The sequence below is a fragment of the Nicotiana tabacum genome, chromosome 17, assembly GCF_000715075.1.
Source record: "Nicotiana tabacum cultivar K326 chromosome 17, ASM71507v2, whole genome shotgun sequence".
Lineage (NCBI taxonomy): Eukaryota > Viridiplantae > Streptophyta > Magnoliopsida > Solanales > Solanaceae > Nicotiana > Nicotiana tabacum.
Genome location: NC_134096.1, coordinates 124729596 through 124749209, shown reverse-complemented (window position 1 = coordinate 124749209; position 19614 = coordinate 124729596). Strand labels below are relative to the sequence as shown.

General features: G+C 38.2%; 1 protein-coding gene across 1 annotated transcript; it reads left to right on the top strand.

The window, feature by feature from the left end:
- Positions 1–13872: 13872 nt before the first annotated feature.
- Positions 13873–16785, top strand: LOC107785876 (GDSL esterase/lipase At1g29670-like). The gene is made up of 5 exons (XM_075235015.1): positions 13873–14248; positions 14702–14826; positions 15601–15849; positions 15945–16191; positions 16413–16785. The coding sequence occupies exons 1-5, from the start codon at positions 14008–14010 to the stop codon at positions 16634–16636; spliced, it is 1086 nt and encodes a 361-aa protein (XP_075091116.1). The 5' UTR covers positions 13873–14007; the 3' UTR covers positions 16637–16785.
- Positions 16786–19614: the final 2829 nt, after the last annotated feature.

Genomic DNA, 19614 nt, shown 5'->3' with positions numbered 1-19614 from the left:
GAGTAGATAATTCAGGAAAATAATATTTCAAAATCTTTAATACGTTGCTTCAATATCAAATTTAAAAATGTCAAATACTTCATATTAATAATATTTAATTTAAAGAAAATCAACCTTCAAATAATGCACAGAATAAAAGAAACCAAGTTTCAATTAAACAGATAAAACAATTAGTAGGAAAAGGTCAAACAAATTTAAAAATATAAACATTAAATCAACAATGAAGAATATAACAAAATGAAATAATTTAATTAATGGGCAACAGTGATCTACACAATTTAAAACATAATCTTTCACATTTAACCCGTGTACACACTCGTCACCTCGTGTACACGACTTTTCACACATTACAATTATCAATCCTAGGGAAATTTCTCTCATACAAGGTTAAACAAGTCACTTACCTCGACTTGCTCCAATTTAACTAAGTATTATGCTTGTTCCTCGATTTTCCGACTCCGATCGACTCGTATCTAGTTATAATTAATTCGATACAGTCAACAAAAATTATAGGAATCAATTTCATAAGAAAATACTACATTTTTCAATAAAATCCGAAATTAGCTCAAAAATTGCCCGTGGGGCCCACGCCTCGGAATCCGGCGAAACTCACAAAATCCGACAACCTATTCAATTACGAGTCCAACCATACCAGTTTCACTCAAATCTAACTCCGAATCGATACCGAAATCTCAAAAATTCGTTTCTATGAGATTTCTAAAATTTTCCAAATTTCAATCTCAAAACACTAATTAAATGGTGAAAACAATGATATATTTGTGTATATAGACCAAATCCGAGTTGGAATCACTTACCCAAATGTCTTTCCTTGAAAATCTGTCAAAAATCGCTTCTGCTCAAGCTCAAGTTCGTCAAAAATGGCAAATGGGACGAAATCTCCAGTTTTATAAACTTACAGATATGTCTGAGCTGGACCTCGATCATGGACCTTCGATCCTGGGGCTCGATCATGGCCCTCGGTCATTGCCCTCGATCATGGACCTCAGTCATGGCCTTCGATCATCGCTTCGATCATGGCCCTCGACCCTTGGGGTCGATCACAGCCATCGATCATGGCTTCGATCTTTATGGCCTTCGATCACTGGCCTTGGTCATATCCCTCGATCCTGGGTCTTCGATCACTGGCCTTCGAGCTTGCCTTCGATCATGGCCCTCGAGCCTTGCCTTCGATCATGGTTCCCAAGCCTGCCTTCGATTAAGGCTCTTGAGCCTTGCCTTCGATCCTCGGCTCGATTTCTGGGCTTGATTTCTAGGCGTGACTTTTGGCCTTCGATTTTGGGGCTCGACTTCTGGGCTCGATTGCACAACAGAAGAAAATTTGCAGCAGCTTTTGCAGCAACTGTTTAAGTCCTATTTTTTTATCTGTTAACCATCCGAAACTCACTCGAGGCCCTCGGGACCTCAACCAAATACACCAACAAGTCCTAAAACATCATAGGAACTTATTTGAAACCTCAGATCACATCAAACAATGCTAAAATCACGAATCATGCTCCAATTCAAGCTTAATTAAACTTAGAATTTCTAACTTCTACATTCGATGTCGAAACCTATCAAATCAAGTCCGATTGACCTCAAATTTTGCACACAAGTCATAAATGACATAACAGGGTTGTGAAATTTTTCATAACTAGATTCCGAACCCGATATCAAAAAATCAACTCCCCGGTCAAACTTCCAAACTTTAAATTCCTATTTTAGCCATTTCAAGCCTAATTTTACTACGGACTTCCAAATAAAATTTTGATCACGCTCCTAAGTCCCAAATCACCATACGGAGCTGTTGGAATCATCAAAAATTCTATTCTGGGGTCTTTTGCATAAAATTTGACATCCGGTCACTATTTGAACTTAAACTTTTAATTTTTTATCAAAATTCCATATCTCGGGCTAGGAACCTCGAAATTTAATTCCGAGCATAAGCCTAAGTCCTAAATCACGATACGGACCTACCGAAACTGTCAAAACATTGATCCGAGTTCGTTTGCTCAAAATGTTGACCAAAGTCAACTCAGTTGAGTTTTAAAGCGCTCTAATTCATATTTAATCCATTTTTCACATAAAAACTTTACAGAAAAGTTTACGGACTGCGCATGCAAGTCGAGGGATGATAAATAGTGTTTTTCGACGTCTTAAAACACAGAATTAATTATTAAATTTAAAGATGATATTTTTGTCATCACACCCCACTTCATGAATGGCCATAGGGATAGGACCAAGTGAAGTTGCTCTTCGGGTTGATGGATCATTGGTGCAAACCTTTGACATTTGTCACATTTTCAAACAAATTCCTTTGCATCTTTTCCCATATCAATCCAATAATACCTTGGCCTGATTATTTTTTGGACTAATGGATCAGCACCAGAGAGATTCCCACAAGTACCCTCGTGCACCTCGCGTAAGATGTAATCGGCATCTCCTGGACCCAAGCATACTGCCAATGGTCCATCGAATGTCCTTCGGTATAACGTTCCATCTGAAGCCACCGTGAATCGAGCAACTTTAGTCCGTAGGGCTCTTGAATCTTTAGGGTCCGATAGGAGCTTTCCAAACTTTAAGTATTCAATATACTTATTTCTCCAATCCCAGGTTAAGCTTGTAGAATTCATCTTGGCGTGACCTTCTTCGATCACGAATCTCAAGAGTTGAACAACAGTCCCCGAGCTCAAGTCACCTTCCTTGAACGATGATCCCAAATTCGCAAGTGCATCAGCTTCACTGTTTTGCTCTCGTGGAACGTACTATAAAGTCCATTGTTTGAAATGGTGCAAAGTGACATGTAGTTTGTCCAAATAACTTTGCATTCTATCCTCTCTAACTTCGAAGGTTTTGTTTACTTGACTTACCACCGACAGAGAGTCACATTTGGCTTCGATGACTTCTGCTCCCAAGTTTTTAACTATCTCGAGACCTGCAATCATGGCCTCATACTCGGCCTCGTTGTTAGTCAACCTGGTAGTTTTAATAGATTGCCTAATAGTGTTACCTGTGGGTGGCTTTAAAACTATGCCCAACTCGGACCCTTTTACGTTCGAGGCCCCATTCGTAAAAAGGGTCCATACCCTCGAGGACGTACCCGATTTTAGCACGAATTCTTTTTCAACTTCGGGTACGAGGGTTGGCGTGAAATCGTCCATGAAATCTGCTAAAATTTGAGACTTGATGGACGTACGGGGTTGATATTCGATATCGTACCCACTTAGTTCGACGACCCATTTGGACAATCAGCCTGATAGTTCGGGCTTGTGCAAAATTTTATGAAGTGGGTAAGTTGTTAATACGCATATGGGGTGACATTGAAAATATGGTCGTAACTTTCTAGAGGCGCTTATTAGTGCAAGTGCCAATTTTTCTAGGTGTGGATATCTAGCTTCTGCTTCTCCTAAGGTTCGACTTACATAATAAATGGGAAATTGCGTACCTTGCTCTTCCCGAACTAGGACACCGCTTACTGTGATTTCTGATACTACCAAGTATAAGCAAAGTTTTTCATCTGCTTTTAGAGTGTAAAGTAGTGGTGGGCTCGACAGATATTGTTTCAGCTCCTTTAATGCATGTTGGCATTCCGGGGTCCAAGCAAAATCGTTCTTCTTTTTGAGTAGGGAGAAAAATTTGTGACTTCGATCTGTTGATCTCGAAATGAATCGGCCTAAGGCCACAATTCATCCTGTTAGCCTTTGTACAACTTTTACGATGTCCACGATGGTGATGTATTCGATGGCCTTGATTTTATCGCGGTTAATCTCGATTCCCCGATTTGACACCATGAAGCCGAGGAACTTGCCCGAACCGACCCAGAAAGCACATTTTTTGGGGTTGTGCTTCATGTTGTATTTTCTCAAAATCTCGAACGTTTCCTGTAAATGGCTCGGATGGTCCTCTGCGCGTAGGGACTTAACTAGCATGTCATCAATATAAACTTTCATTGATTTACCTATTTGTTCTTCGAATATTTTATTTACTAGGCGTTGGTAAGTAGCCCCCACATTTTTTAGCCCGAAGGGCATCACATTATAACAATATGTTCCATATTTGGTGACAAATCAAGTCTTTTCCTGGTCCTCCGGGTTCATCCGAATTTGATTATACCCGGAATAGGCTTCGAGAAAAGTGAGGATCTTGTGACCGGCCGTGGCGTCGATCATGCGATCGATGTTGGGTAGCGGAAAAGAATCTTTGGGGCATGCTTTGTTTAAATCCTTATAGTCCACGCACATTCTAATTTCTTTCCTTTTTAGGCACTACAACTATATTTGCTAACCATTCGGGATATTTCACCTCCCGAATGGACCCTATCTTGAGAAGTTTGGTTACCTCGTCTTTCACGAATGCGTGTTTTACCTCGAACTGGGGTCTTCTCTTTTGCTTCACTAGTCTGAACTTAGGGTCCAAGCTTAGACGATGCGTCGTTATGTATGGTGGAATCCCTATTATATCTAAATAGGACCAGGCAAAACAATCAATGTTATCGATAAAAAATCGAACAAGGTTCTTCTTGAGTTCGGGGCTCAACCCCGTTCCCAGGTATACCTTTCGTTCGGGCCAGTGCTCGTTCGGTATACCTCAATTGTTGATTTGGTGGCATCGGAGTCATCGAGAATCATGAAGGATCGGGGGACCTTTTGGTCTTCATCTTCTTCGATTATCTAGTTAACCGGTTGGGTCGAAGCCGATGAATGTGATTGCTATTTGGTGTCTATTTCTCCTTCTGAGCCCGATCCCTTTATTGGCGAAGGAGAGAATATCGGTTTCGCTTCCTCAACGGCGAACATTTCTTTTGGGTGGTTGTTCTCCTTACACTATTTGTACTCCTCTCGATGTTGGGAATTTGAGGACCTGGTGTAGGGTCGAAGGTACAACTCTCATGTTGTGGATCCATGGCCTTCCGAAAAGGGCGTTGCACCTCATGTCGCCTTCGATCACGTGACACTTCATTTCTTGGATGGTTCCGGCCACGTTTATTGGTAGAATTATCTCGCCTTTGGTGGTTTCACATGCCATATTGAATCCTTTCAGAACCAGGGTTGCGGGTACGATTTAGTCCCGCAGGCCGAGCCACTCTACGACCTTCAATCTGATGATGTTGGCCGAGCTACCTGGATCAATCAACACACACTTAATTTTAGTTTTATTCATGAGTACGGATATTACCAGCGCATCGTTATGAGGTTTTACGACCCCTTCTGCATCTTTATCATTGAAGGACAGAGTTTCTATGGGTGTGTAATCCTGAGTTCGAGATCGCTTTTCTCTCATAATCGATGTTTTAGTGTGTTTAAGCACTGGTCCCTGAGGGATATCGGCACCACCGATGATCATGTGAATGACGTGCTGTGGCTCTTCCTGCTCGTTTTGCTTGCCAAAATCCCTGTTTTTAAAATGGTTCCTCGCCCTATCGCTCAGAAATTCCCGAAGGTGGCCTTTGTTAAATAACCGGGCTACTTCCTCTCTTAGTTGTCTGCAATCTTCCGTTCTGTGGCCATGGGTTCCATGATATTCGCACATTAGATTGGGATTCCTTTGGGCAGGATCGGTCTGCATGGGCCGAGGCCATTTAGTGTCTTTGATGCGTCCGATAGCCAACACAATGGCAGATGCATCAACGCTGAAGTTATATTCTGATAACCGAGGTGCTTCTATAAGATCATCATATTTATCAAAGCCACTCTTACTCATAAGTCCCCGAGAATTTTTCCCTCGATCAATCCTTCAATTGTTCCAAGCGGTATTGCGTGTTGAACCGTTCATCCGATCTGCGACGTACAGTTGATATTGGTCTCTGTTCGACCTTTGCTCTCTGTCAATCTCTCTTTGGTTTTTAGAAGTTTTCCTGTTCTGATTCATGGATCCAGACGGAGCTCCCAACTAGTCATCTTCGACCCTAATTTTCGACTGATATCGGTTGTGTATATCTGCCCAAGTCATCACTGGATACTCGATCAGAGTTTTCTTCAGCCGACGTGATGCTATCGAACTTTGCTCGTTCAACCCTTGGGTGAAAGCTTGGACGGCCCAATCGTCTGTGACCGGTGGCAATTCCATGCGTTCCATTTGAAATCGGGATACGAATTCCCTCAGCATTTCATTACCCCTTTGCTTTACTTTGAAGAGGTCTGATTTCCTTGTTGGAACCTTTATGGCACCAACATGTGCCTTTACGAACGAATCTGCTAACATGGCAAAAGAATCAATGGAATTTGGCGGCAGATTGTGATACCAAATCATCGCTCCTTTTGAGAGGGTCTCCCCGAACCTTTTCAACAACACGGATTCGATCTCATCGTCCTCCAAATCGTTACCCTTGATGGCACATGTGTAAGAGGTGACGTGTTCATTAGGATCGATCGTACCATTATATTTGGGAATTTCGGGCATACGGAATTTTTTGGGGCCGCACTCGAGGGAAATGGCTTTTGTGTGAATTTTTTTTCGAATCCAGCCCTTTTATCGTTGGTGGAGCTCCCGGGATTTGATCGACCCTGACATTGTATGTTTCCACTCTCTTATCGTTGGCTACGACTCCTTTTGTGAGTTCCTCGAGCAATTTAATAATTTCGGGAGTGGTCCCCGATTCTTGCTCGTTTGATTTCACTATGGCAGGCTCCATTCTGGGGGTGATTTCTCGAAGTGGATTGGGATCTGGCCTGCTTTGTATATGAGTTTGGCTTTGCAACTGAGCTAACGCTACTTGTTGGGCTTGTAACATCTCGAAGATCATACGTAATACTACTAAAAATCTGCTAAAAACCGACCAACTATTTCCGACCAACATTGGTTGGTCAAAAAATGCGACCAAAAACCGTCCAGGTTGGACGCAAACTGGGAAAAAAAATATTTACATTTTTTTTAAACAAAATACCGACCAACGTTGGTCGGTAAATTGGTCAATAGCTAGTCAGACAAGAAAATTTTGGATTACCGACCAACGTTGGTCGGTAATTTGGATCCAATTTTTTAAATTTTAATAATTATTTTATTATTCTTAAATATTTTATAATATTTAAGAATTTATATTTAAAATTACCGACCAACGTTGGTCGGTTAAAGATTTTAATTTTTTTTTAAAAAAAAACCGACCAAAGTTGGTCGGTTTTTGGTCAAACGGTCAGCACTTAATGTACCGACCAAAATTATCGACCAACTTTGGTCGGTAATTCTAAAATCAGAGAAGTGAAAAACGGGAAAAACCCCCATTTCTCTAAAAATTTTCCCTCTTCTTCCTTCCCTTCTCTCCTTCTCCCAGCCCCTCCCCCTCACCGTCCAGGCCTCCCCTCGCCGTCCAGCCCTCACCCTCGCCGTCGCCGCGCCATCGCCATCGCCATCGCCTCTGCCACTGCCACTGCCGCCCCTCGATCTCCTTCTCCATCTCCTACAAATTCTAGGTTTGAATTACAATCCATTTATTTATTATTTCCAGGTTTTGTTAATTAGTTATGAATTAGTTTCAATTGATTAGTGTTTTAATTATTTGAACATTGCATTTTATTGAGGATTAGGGTTTAGGTCTTTTTTAATTAGTTTTGTTAATTAATTTTATTAACTAATTAGTTTTGTTAATTAGTCAATTATTTATGAATTAGTTTAGTTTAGGGTATGAGTTGAATTTCTTTAGTTTAGTTAGTTTATGTTTAAACTCGTAGGATATGAATTGAAATTTTAGTTTTTAGGATTTGTTCTTGTGAATTGAACTTTTAGGATATGATTTGAACTTTTAAGATATGAATTGGACCTTTTGGATATGAATTGAACTTTTAGGATATAAATTGGTGTAATTAGAAAAAAATAATTATCTTGAATTAACTAAAAAAGATATAATTAATTTATAATTGTAGAATAAATTAATTTGTTCTTGTGAATCGAACTTTTAGGGTATGGGTTGAATTTCTTTAGTTTAGTTAGTTTATGTTTAAACTCGTAGGATATGAATTGAAATTTTAGTTTTTAGGATTTGTTCTTGTGAATTAAACTTTTAGGATATGATTTGAACTTTTAAGATATGAATTGGACCTTTTGGATATGAATTGAACTTTTAGGATATAAATTGGTGTAATTAGGAAAAAATAATTATCTTGAATTAACTAAAAAAGATATAATTAATTTATAATTGTAGAATAAATTAATTTATTCTTGTTTTATTTGTATAGATGGAACATCGTACTTGGATGTACAATAGAAATTATCCTAATCGGCGGGGATTGCGGGAGGATTTTGTAGAAGGGGTTGATGACTTTATTAGACATGCAATGTCACTTCCACCATACCAAAGTGAAGGAGTAATTAGGTGCCCTTGTGTCAGGTGCGATTGTATGAAGTTTAAAAAATTGGAGGAAGTTAAGCTTCATCTTTATAGGAAGGGGTTTATAGAGAATTACTTTGTGTGGACTAATCATGGAGAGATCGATGGTAGCCGTGGGATATTTCATAACATGGTTGTTGGTGAAAGTAGTAGGTCGGTGGAGAATACAAATCTTGATTCTAGAATTCAGGATATGGTTGCGGATGCTTTTGGGGGTGAGCCCAATGAAAATCTTGAACAAACTCCTAATGATGACGCAAAACGTTTTTATGAACAGTTAGAGGAAGCTAGTCGTCCACTACGTGAAGGAAGTCCGCACTCTGAGCTGTCTGTTGCAGTTAGATTACTAAGTATCAAATCTAATTGGAATATTTCTCAAGCAGCCATGGACTGTTTCATTGACCTTATGAATGAACTAGTTGACCCTAATATCAACTTACCTGGTGATTTCTATAAGGCAAAGAGATTGGTTTCTAAGTTAGGACTTTCGTCAATGAGAATTGATTGTTGTGAAGATGGTTGCATGTTATATTATAAAGATGATGCAACTTTAGACAGTTGTAAATTTTGCGAAAAGCCTCGTTTCAAGAGGCTTTCCAGCGGGAATATGGTCGCTGTCAAGGCAATGCATTATTTACCTCTTATACCTAGGTTAAAGAGGTTATATGCGTCGATGAGTTCTGCTCCTCATATGAGATGACATTTTGAAAATAGAAGACCACCTGGTGTTATGTGTCATCCTTCAGATGGAGAAGCTTGGAAGCACTTTGATAGGACATATCCAGATTTTGCTAGTGAACCAAGGAACATTCGGTTAGGTCTGTGTGCCGATGGCTTCACGCCTTTTTCTATATCTGCGACACCATATTCATGTTGGCCTGTCTTTCTTACACCTTATAATCTACCACCTGAGTTGTGTATGACTAGTCCATATATATTCTTAAATTGTATTATCCCCGGTCCACGTAATCCGAAAAGTTTGATTGATGTATATTTGCAACCTTTGATTGATGAGCTAAAACAATTGTGGTATGATGGTGTTGAAACATATGACATATCAACCAAGCAGAATTTTAATATGCGTGCTAATTTAATGTGGACTATTAATGATTTTCCTGCGTATGGAATGTTGTCTGGGTGGATGACTGCTGGGAAGCTAGCTTGTCCTTACTGCATGGAAAATAGTAAAGCGTTCACTTTGAAACATGGCCGAAAGCAATCATGGTTTGATTGTCACCGTCAATTCTTGCCTGATGATCATGAGTTTAGAAGGATGAAAAATGCATTCAAAAAGAATAAAGTGGAATATGATTCTCCACCTCCGATACTTTCAGGTGAGGAAATTTGGGAGAGGGTCCAGAACTTCAGTAAAGTTACTGAGGCTCCACCTTATAGATTCCCCGGATATGGTGTTAATCATAATTGGACGAAACAGAGTATATTTTGGGAGTTGCCTTATTGGAAGGATAATCTTCTCCGACACAACCTTGATGTCATGCATATTGAGAAGAATTATTTTGATAATTTGTTCAACACAGTGATGGATGTTAAAGGTAAGACAATAGATAACCCGAAGGCTAGAATGGACTTACAAGAATATTGCAGGCGGCCTGAATTATACTTGCAGACAGCAAACAATGGTAAGGTGTTCAAGCCCAAAGCAAGTTACACATTCACTTTGGAGGAAAGACGACAAATTTGTGATTGGGTTACGAAATTAAAGATGCCTGAGGGTTATGCGTCGAATCTTGGAAAAAAGTAGATATGGAGGTAGGGAAGTTGAGCCATTTGAAAAGTCATGACTGCCATGTTTTCATGGAGACCTTAGTGCCTATTGCATTTTGTGGTTTTCCTGAAAGAATCTGGAAACCCATCACAGAGATTAGTTTGTTTTTCAAAGACTTGTGTTCTACCACATTAAGGGAAGAAAACCTACTTCGGATGGACCAGAACATCCCTGTAATTTCTAGTAAGATGGAAAAAATATTCCCATGTGGTTTCTTTGATGTGATGGAACACCTTCCAATACACCTTGTACACGAGGCACGACTTGGAGGGCCTGTTCAATGCAGATGGATGTATCCCTTTGAGAGGTAATATTATAAGTTTGATGTACTATTCTATTTTATTTGAATGTTATTGGCTAACATGAGATTATGTAGGACAATTGGCAAATGCAAACAATTTGTTAAGCAGAGGAATAAGATTGAAGGATCTATATGCGAAGCCTATCTTGCAAAGGAAACTGCACATTTTTGTTCTTATTATTTTGAGAGTAACGTGCCATGTTCTAGGAATAGGCCCAATAGGCACACGGTCGAATCTGTGAATGATCCATTATATCCACCAATGTCCATATTCAATCAACCAGGCCGATGTTCTAAGGATGTTAGAAAGAGAAGTTTGAGTGATATGGAGTACAAGTCAGCTACACTTCATGTGTTGCTAAATTGTCCCGAAGTTGTACCATTTCTCAAGTAAGTATTGATTTATTAGTTATCAAAATGTAAAATTTACTGTGACTACATATTGATGCAACTACTAAAAATATTTGATATGTCACAGTCACTTCGTGGGTCAATTTGGCTATGATGCTGTATATACGAGATTTGATACGTGGTTCAAATAGTTTGTAAGTGTGTATATATATATACATATGTAGTGAATGTATAAAAATTGATTCATAAGTTGTGCTAACTTATGACTTTTTTTAACTCTATGTAGGTAAATAATCCAAATAATGGTGTAAATCAATTTTTGAAAGATATATCTTGGGGACCTGGGCTTCAGGTCACAACAATGTCTAAGTACGTAGTGAATGGTTATAAGTTTCATACAGAGGATTGCTCTAAAAATAAAAATAGCAACAACAGCGGGGTGTGGGTTCAAGGTGGTGATGGCAACCAAGTTGGAGATATTGATTATTATGGTGTGGTCAAAGAAATATTACAACTAGAATATACAGGTTGGCCATATAAGAAATTGATACTCTTTAGATACAAGTGGTTTGACCCAAATCCAACAAGAGGTACAAGAGTACACAACCAATACAACATAATTGAGGTTAATCATACGAGGGAGTATGATCGCTATGATCCTTTCATAATTGCACATAACGTTAGGCAAGTGTATTATGCTCCTTATCCATTGCGGCGGAATAAGTCCGATTAGTGGGTTGTAATAAAAACTAAGCATGTAGGTAGGGTGGAAGTCGAGAATGTGTTAGATGTTGCATATCAAAACGATATCTCCAATATTTACCAAATAGTGGACGATCAGTTAGAAAATGATTTGGAACATCCTGAACGCATATTGGAAGAAGTTGATATAAATGAAGTAACAATTATAGAAAATGAGGACGAGGAATCAACTGATGAAGCTCAAACAAGTGAGGACGAAGAATTCTCGGACGAGGAACAATACGTCGATGAGGATTAAAAAGTTAGTTTTTTAAAGCACTCTCGTTTTATAGCTAGTTTCTTATATGTTTCAATCTAAATGTGTATTATATTATGCAGATGGCAGGCAAGGGTCAAGGTAACAATGACCCTACTAGTTCTCGGGGTCGAGAAAAGGGTAGGAAGGGAAAGAGGAGGGTAGAAAATAATACTCCCTCTTGTCCATCTTTTTCAGAGATGCCTGTGTCTTATCCTCCACCACACGGCTATACTGAGCTGCCATAGCATCACGAGCCGTACACCTTCATTCAGACACCCAGTCTTCCATCACAGGGCCACAGGGTCGCTACCAAAGTAACGTGGAGGAATTCATCCGTAGTCATCCAGCTGGTGAATCGGGTGAGCCAACCCAACCTTCGGACGAGGATGCTGAAAGAATATGGTTGGAGTCTGTTGGCGGTCCAAAATGGGGGAAGGTATACGGGCTTCCTACTAAAAACTTCCATCGCTATAAGTGTGGAATGCGAGGAATAGGGACTTCCTCACAAGGCGAGCAACTTAATAGGGAGAGCCTCTCCGCTATGCGGGAGACAGTGACAAAGCTCACATCAAAGCTAGAAGCGGCCAAGGAAAGAGAAAGGCTTAGAGATGCTCAATTCCTTGGCATGCAAGCTCAGATCAGAACTCTCCTATCTAGTGGAGCTTTTCCGTTGCCCCGATCTCGTGAGTCATCTCCAGAGGGTCGACCTCCACGTGATCGTTCCTCCCACCCTGCTCGTGATCGTTCCTCCCGTCCTCCCCGTGATCGTGCTTCCCGTCCTCCACAAGACCGTTCTCTATATCGTCTTGTAGATGAAAGTTTATCAGACGGTGATGATGATGTTGTACAAAATACCCCTTGACTTTTATATACTTTGAACTAGACAAATAGAACCAGTTTTGAACTAGTTGTAATTAGTTTTAACTTGGTTTTGGATTTTTATGTTCAATTGAACTTTAATTTGTTAGTTTTAAAGTATTTATTGAATGTTTTGGTTGTTGTTGTTGTGTTGTTATTGTTGTTGTTGTTGTGTTGTTGTTGTTGTGTTGTTGTTGTTGTGTTTTTGTTGTTGTTGTTGTTGTTGTTGTTGTTGTTGTGTTGTTGTTGTTGTTGTTGTTGTGTTGTTGTTGTTGTGTTGTTGTTGTTGTTGTGTTGTTGTAGATGAAAGTTTATCAGACGGTGATGATGATGTTGTACAAAATACCCCTTGACTTTTATATACTTTGAACTAGACAAATAGAACCAGTTTTGAACTAGTTGTAATTAGTTTTAACTTGGTTTTGGATTTTTATGTTCAATTGAACTTTAATTTGTTAGTTTTAAAGTATTTATTGAATATTTTGGTTGTTGTTGTTGTGTTGTTGTTGTTGTTGTTGTTGTGTTGTTGTTGTTGTTGTTGTTGTTGTTGTTGTTGTTGTTGTGTTGTTGTATTGGTATGCTGGCAGGTGGTTTAGCTGCCAAAACAGGCATTTTATGCCAAAATTAATCCCAGAAAAATCGAACAATGTTGGTCGGTTTTTAATATAAATAAATAAATTATTCAAAAATACCGACCAAAGTTGGTCGGTTAATGAACATTGAATTCCCAGAATTCAAGAATACCGTCCAACTTTGGTCGGTATTTTGCTTGCATTGTTGAGATTACCGACCATAGTTGGTTTGTAATGTTTAATTTTAATTATTTTTAAAAAATATATATTTTCAATTACCGACCAAAGTTGGTCGGTTTTTATTAATTTTAAATGTGATAATCAACTAAACGCGTTTAACTTCCAATTAACCGAAGGGGCCAAAATCGCTATTTTCACTAGACTTTGTTCACCAAAACGTAAAAGAGTGAAGATTTTGGGGAAACTGCAAATGTGCTATTCTTGATTTTTTTGTTTATGGTTTAAAATTTCTTCAATTTACATGAGGGGTTCGGTTTATAATTACAAATGTCGTCCTGCCAAAAAAATGAAACATGACAATATATCCCTGCTGGTTATGCCCCCATCAAGTTACTATAAAACAATTTTCATAAAGTCAGACCTGAATTATTTAATCTTTGTGGTCCACGATTTGGCGTGGTGCATCCTTTTTCTTTTTTAATTTGTTAAAGGAAATTCCGTTCTTTCGTTTCTTATCCTCCTATAAATAGCTCCTGCATTCTATTGTTTATATATTGTATCATTCCTCCCCTTCTAGATTTGGCTACCTTTGTTTTTTTTTTTAAGATCAGCACATTCTACTTTTCTTAATTGGCAAGTGAGATGAAGATATGGTTTGTGTTGTTAACTGTATTGTTAATCTTCATTAACATAAGTTCACTGTTGGTAAAGGGAGAACAACAGGTGCCTTGTTTGTTTATTATGGGAGACTCTTTATTTGATAATGGAAATAACAATAATCTCCTTACTACTGCAAAGGCCAATTATCCACCTTATGGAATTGATTTTCCTGATGGTCCTACTGGTAGATTCACCAATGGCAAGAATACCGCAGATTTCATTGGTCCTAACTTCTTCTTCTTATTTTATTATTATTTTTGGTGTATTAAATTTTAATCTATCTTAATTTCATTGAAATGCTTAGTTTTGTTTAATTATCTTAGAAGCTCTTTCCAATATTGCACCATGTATATGTGCGTGTTAGTATTGGGCTAACTATGGATAAAATACCTAAAATAGACTGATATTATATCGAATTAGCTATTAAATTGTTAGAACTACGCATAAGAACATTTCTTCGAGAGTAGTTGTTAATACAAATAAGAAACTCTATTAGCTGCATTTTATAGTAATGGTACAAAAGGCAAACTTCAGTGAATCTCTAAGTATATCGCATGATAATTATGGGCATTTTCGTAGAAATGATTAACCAAAGTAACATTTTAGCAATGGAATATTTCTAAACTATTTACAATCATGTGGTGAATCCTTACTAATATATTTCCTATATTTACAGCGGAACTGTTGGGTTTTGATAAGTATATTGAGCCATTTGCAACAGTGAAAGGTGTGGAGATGTTTAGAGGGGTGAACTATGCATCTGGTGCTGCTGGAATTCGTGATGAGTCGGGAATACATTTGGTAAAATACTTCAACATATATCCCTTGACTAGAAGAGCATTTGCAATTAGATCAAGGACAAATAACAAATAAGTAACAACATATATATAATAGCAGCTTATGACCTTATGTAGTAAGACAAGAGTCGTACGTTGGAGATCACGCATAATTTTCGTTTCCTCTAGGGGTATGACAATCTTAATCTCGTTCTTGTTTGCGTTTGCATGAGACTCGATCTCTTATTTAGTTTTTTGGATAGAGGCAAACTTCAAGCTGTTGTTAAACACGATCTATAGCATTTAGAAAAGAGTTCCAGTTAACTTAAATTTTTACGTACTTAGAAAAGAGTTCCAGTTTTGATCAAAAGAAAAGAGTTCCAACTTATATAATTTTGTTCGCAAACTTGAAGGTTGAAACCTCTTTATTTTCAAGTCAAAATCCACAAACAAACACGTCATAAAGAATTATTTTCGGATACTATGTTGCCAAACTCCGGTAGATGATTAGGCTGAGCTAACCACTTATAACAAAAATTTGTTAAAGTATAAGAAGAATAACCAAAGGACAGTTCACATTCTTTTAGTAGATTTTCGATTTTTTTTATTTTAAAAAAGGTAGATTTTCGATGCCCATGATAACTCCAAGAAAAATATAAAAGAATTCATTTCATTTTTATACTTTTTTCGATTTTCAAAGAGAATAAATATAATGCGCTTTACTCTTACATTTGTAGCTAGATTGCCCCTAAGCTAACTTAACTTAAATCTCTTTCTTTACTTTTTTCTGGATTTTCAGGGAGATCGAATCAGCTTGAATAGGCAATTGCGAAATCACAAAGTGACAATTTCCCACATGTCTACTTTGCTTGAAAATAATATGACTTTAATCCAAGAGTATCTAAGCAAATGTATATACATTGTTGGAATGGGGAACAATGATTACATCAACAACTATTTGCTGCCTCAGTTCTACCCATCAAGCCTTTTGTACAAACCAGAAAAATATGCCACAATCCTAGCTCAGCAATATGAAAAACAATTAAAGGTACAAATACAATTTCCATTAATCAAATTCCTTTCATTTGACTTTTTTGCTTAAGATTACTAATATATTCCAGTTTTTTCTTGGTAACAAAACAGACTTTGTACCGTTACGGAGCAAGAAAAGTTGCGGTGTTCGGGCTAGGTAGCATAGGCTGTATTCCAGCAGAGTTGGATTTGTATGGGACAAAGGACTCAGTATGTGTCGACTCTATAAATAGTGCAGTTCTAAAGTTTGTGGACAAGCTTAAGCCAATGATAGACGATTTCAACAGTAATTTGCCCAACGCAAATTTCATCTACATAAATGTAACAAGCATTGCAATTGGAGATCCTTCATCTATCGGTATGTTAAACATGTCACAGTAAACAAATAATTATCTGTGTAATTCCAAAGAATATTATTATTTATCTTCTCCATTTTTCCCTCTAATATTTACACAAACATAAATGGTAACTTAGTCAAGATGGTACTCAATTAACACGCTATCATATATTAAACTATATAGATAGTATACAAAATCTTGTATATATAGCTTAATTTAATTTTCATAACTTTGGTTGCAGGTATAACAAATTTAGCTGAGCCATGCTGTGAAATTTCGAGCTTCATAGCTAAGGGGCAGTGTAGTTATGGAGGAAGTGCATGCAGTGATAGAGCATCACACTATTTTTGGGATGGTTTTCACCCAACAGAAGCTCCCAATAAGGCCACTGCTGAAAGAGCTTACACTGCTCTTCTACCCACTGATGCCTATCCCTTTGATATTAGCCACTTGGCTCTGCTCTAAATAAGTTAACATAGTCGCGTGTGGTGTAACTTCGTCAAGCTTTAATTTGAATAAACTTGATTTGCATTTCTGTAGACGTACGTCACAAATAGTTGGATTGTCCAAATCATTCAGTAATGACCTTCAATCATCAATAATTTGTGAGTAAATTGTGTGACCATTATTTAACAGAAGTCACCTTTAATAGCAGTTATGGGTATTAATGAACACCAAGAAACCGACTCCACCATAAACCGAATCAAGCGCTAAACAAAATGGAAAAAATATAATGTATAGCTGTCCTCAAAATAATACTTGAAATATATATATAATTTATATACATTTTTGGCTATCAAATATAAATAATTTTTGGCGCAGGCTAAAAGTAAAAAAAGCCCTAAAAATAGGCATTTATGGTTTTGTTTGATTGGATATGGTATTGAAAGAAGTAAACTCAATAAATTTAATTTTATTTGGTAGTAGCTAAATAAATTAAACCAAGATCGAAATCAAACCGTCATTTTACACAAGCAGGACACTTCATTTGGAAAAAAATTATAAATCTTTTAATATACTTTTTCATACTTTTTATTTGTAAAAATTGCATGGGGCGTCCTATTTGGTCGTCCTCATTTAACCTATATCCATATTTTTAAAATTATTTAACCTATACCCTAATTTTGACAACTTCAAATCCTGCGACCTATGCGCTCCTTTTTTCCTCTTCTTCTTTTCCTCTTCTTCTTCTTTTCTCTCTCTAACATGTTATCCTGTAAATTACACGTGTTATCGTTTCTGGAAATTGGACAAAGCGACAAATCTAGAAGAAAGAAAGATTTGACACTGCCTCTCAAATATTAATACATCCCAACACAAAGTACGTAAATAATAAAACAAGAGTTTATTTGTAACGACTCGACCGGTCGTTTTGAGCTCTAGCGCGTCGTTCGATGGTTTGAGGCCATAAGCAGCTTCACTTCAGGTATTATAACTTGTGTGTATGGTCGGAATTGAATTTCAGAAAATTCGGAGTTGATTTGGAGAGAAAATTCTAATTTCGGAAGTCTTAAGTTGGAGGAATTGACTAAGGTATAAATTTGAGTAAACGAGCTCGGAATCTAGATTTGAAGGTTCCAACAGGTTCGTAAGATGATTTCGGACCTGGGCGTATGTTCGGATCGAATTTTGGATGCCCCGGGAGCGTTTCGGTACCTATTGTGGAAGTTAGCATTTTGAAAGAATTTTATTAATTTGAGTTGAAGTGCATTTCAATGTTATCAATGTCCGTTTGGGATTCCGAGTCTGGGAATATCTCCGTATGGTGATTCCGGTATTGGGAGCACATCCAGAAGTGGATTTGGAGGTCCATAGGTCATTTCGGGGTCATTTGGTGAAAGTTAGAAATTTGAAGGTTTTTGGAGAGTTTGACCGGGAGTGGACATTTTGATATCGGGGTCGGATTCCAATTTCGAAAGTAGGAATGGGTCTGTAATACCAATTATGACTTGTGTGCAAAATTTGAGGTCAATCAGACATGATTTGGTAGTTTTCGGCATCAATTGTAGGAGCTTAAAGTTCTAAAGTTCATTGAGTTTGAATTGGAGGGTGATTCGTAGTTTTGATATTGTTGGATGTGATTTAAAGGATCGACTAAGTTCGTAATGTGTTTTGGGACGTGTTGGTATATTTGGTTGAGGTCCCGAGGGCCTCGGGTGGATTCCGGAAGATTAACGTATCGATTTTTGGACTTAAAAATTTCTGAAGTTTAATGCTTCTGCTGTAATCGTACCTGCGTGACTTTGGCCGCAGGTGCGAGATCGCGAGTGCGGCAAATTTCTTGCAGAAGCGAGAAGGTCTGAGCTGGGGGCACCGCAAAAGCGGACTGGAGAAGCGCACCTGCGTGTGCGCAGGCGCGAGGCAGCTACCATTGGTGTGTAAATTGCGCAGATGCGCATAGCAAGTCGCACCTGTGATACTCGCAGAAGCAAAGAAACTTCTGCAGGTGCGAGGTCTTGGATGGGCAGTGAGGACCGCAGGAGCGAAATTTGAACCACACTTGCGGAGCCGCAGGAGCGGCTATTGGACCGCAAGTGCGAAAGTCGGACTGGGCAGAATGCTTTTAAGCGGGGGTTTGGGTTCATTTCACCTATTTTCATTTTGGTTGGGCGATTTTGGAGCTTTTGAAGAGGGGATTTCATCATCTATTATGAGTTTTGAAGCGTTAGGCATCGATTTGAGTTGATTGAATGTCTTGGGAGTCGGTTATGGAACTTCGGATCGAGGTAAGTCTCCTTTCTAACCTTGTAAGAGAAATTTTATCCCATAGGTAAAATAAATCATTATGTGCTCCTATTTGTGGGGGCTACGTACGCATGAGGTGACGAAAGTCCGTGCGTAGCTGCTATTATGCTTAAATCCGGGTAGTCTAGGACCCAAAAGCATGCTCTACTTGTAATATTTGCAACCTTGTTGTCAATTTAAAATGCTTAAATCATATTGAACTTGGTAAATAAATTTTCTAAAAAGCTAAATGTCATTTCTTGACTGTTAAAAGAGAAATTGCCATTTCCTTGGATAATTCCCCCTTGATGAATTCTCGATGGACTGTTTGAATGTGTTTATCTTTGTGGAACGGGCCAAACGCTTCGGCAAATTAAATAGATGCATCTATGGTTCGCGCCATTCGACCCTCTGGCAATGCACATTTTAAATATTTGTTGGATTGGGCCATACGACCTCGACATGATTTGTGCATGCTTGTATTTCTTGCCTTGAAATTTATAAATAATGATATTGCCTCCATGGTCTGAGATAAATTGATAAATTATAAAATGTGAATTTGGAAACCTCTTATTATCAAAGGAATTGTTTACTTGATTCATGATTTTCTTGCGTTTACTGCCCCTTTTTTATAAATCCACGACTAATTATATTATTGATGGCAACAGTAAGTGCCGGAGTCGACCTCTCGTCACTACTTCTTCGAGATTAGGCGGGAT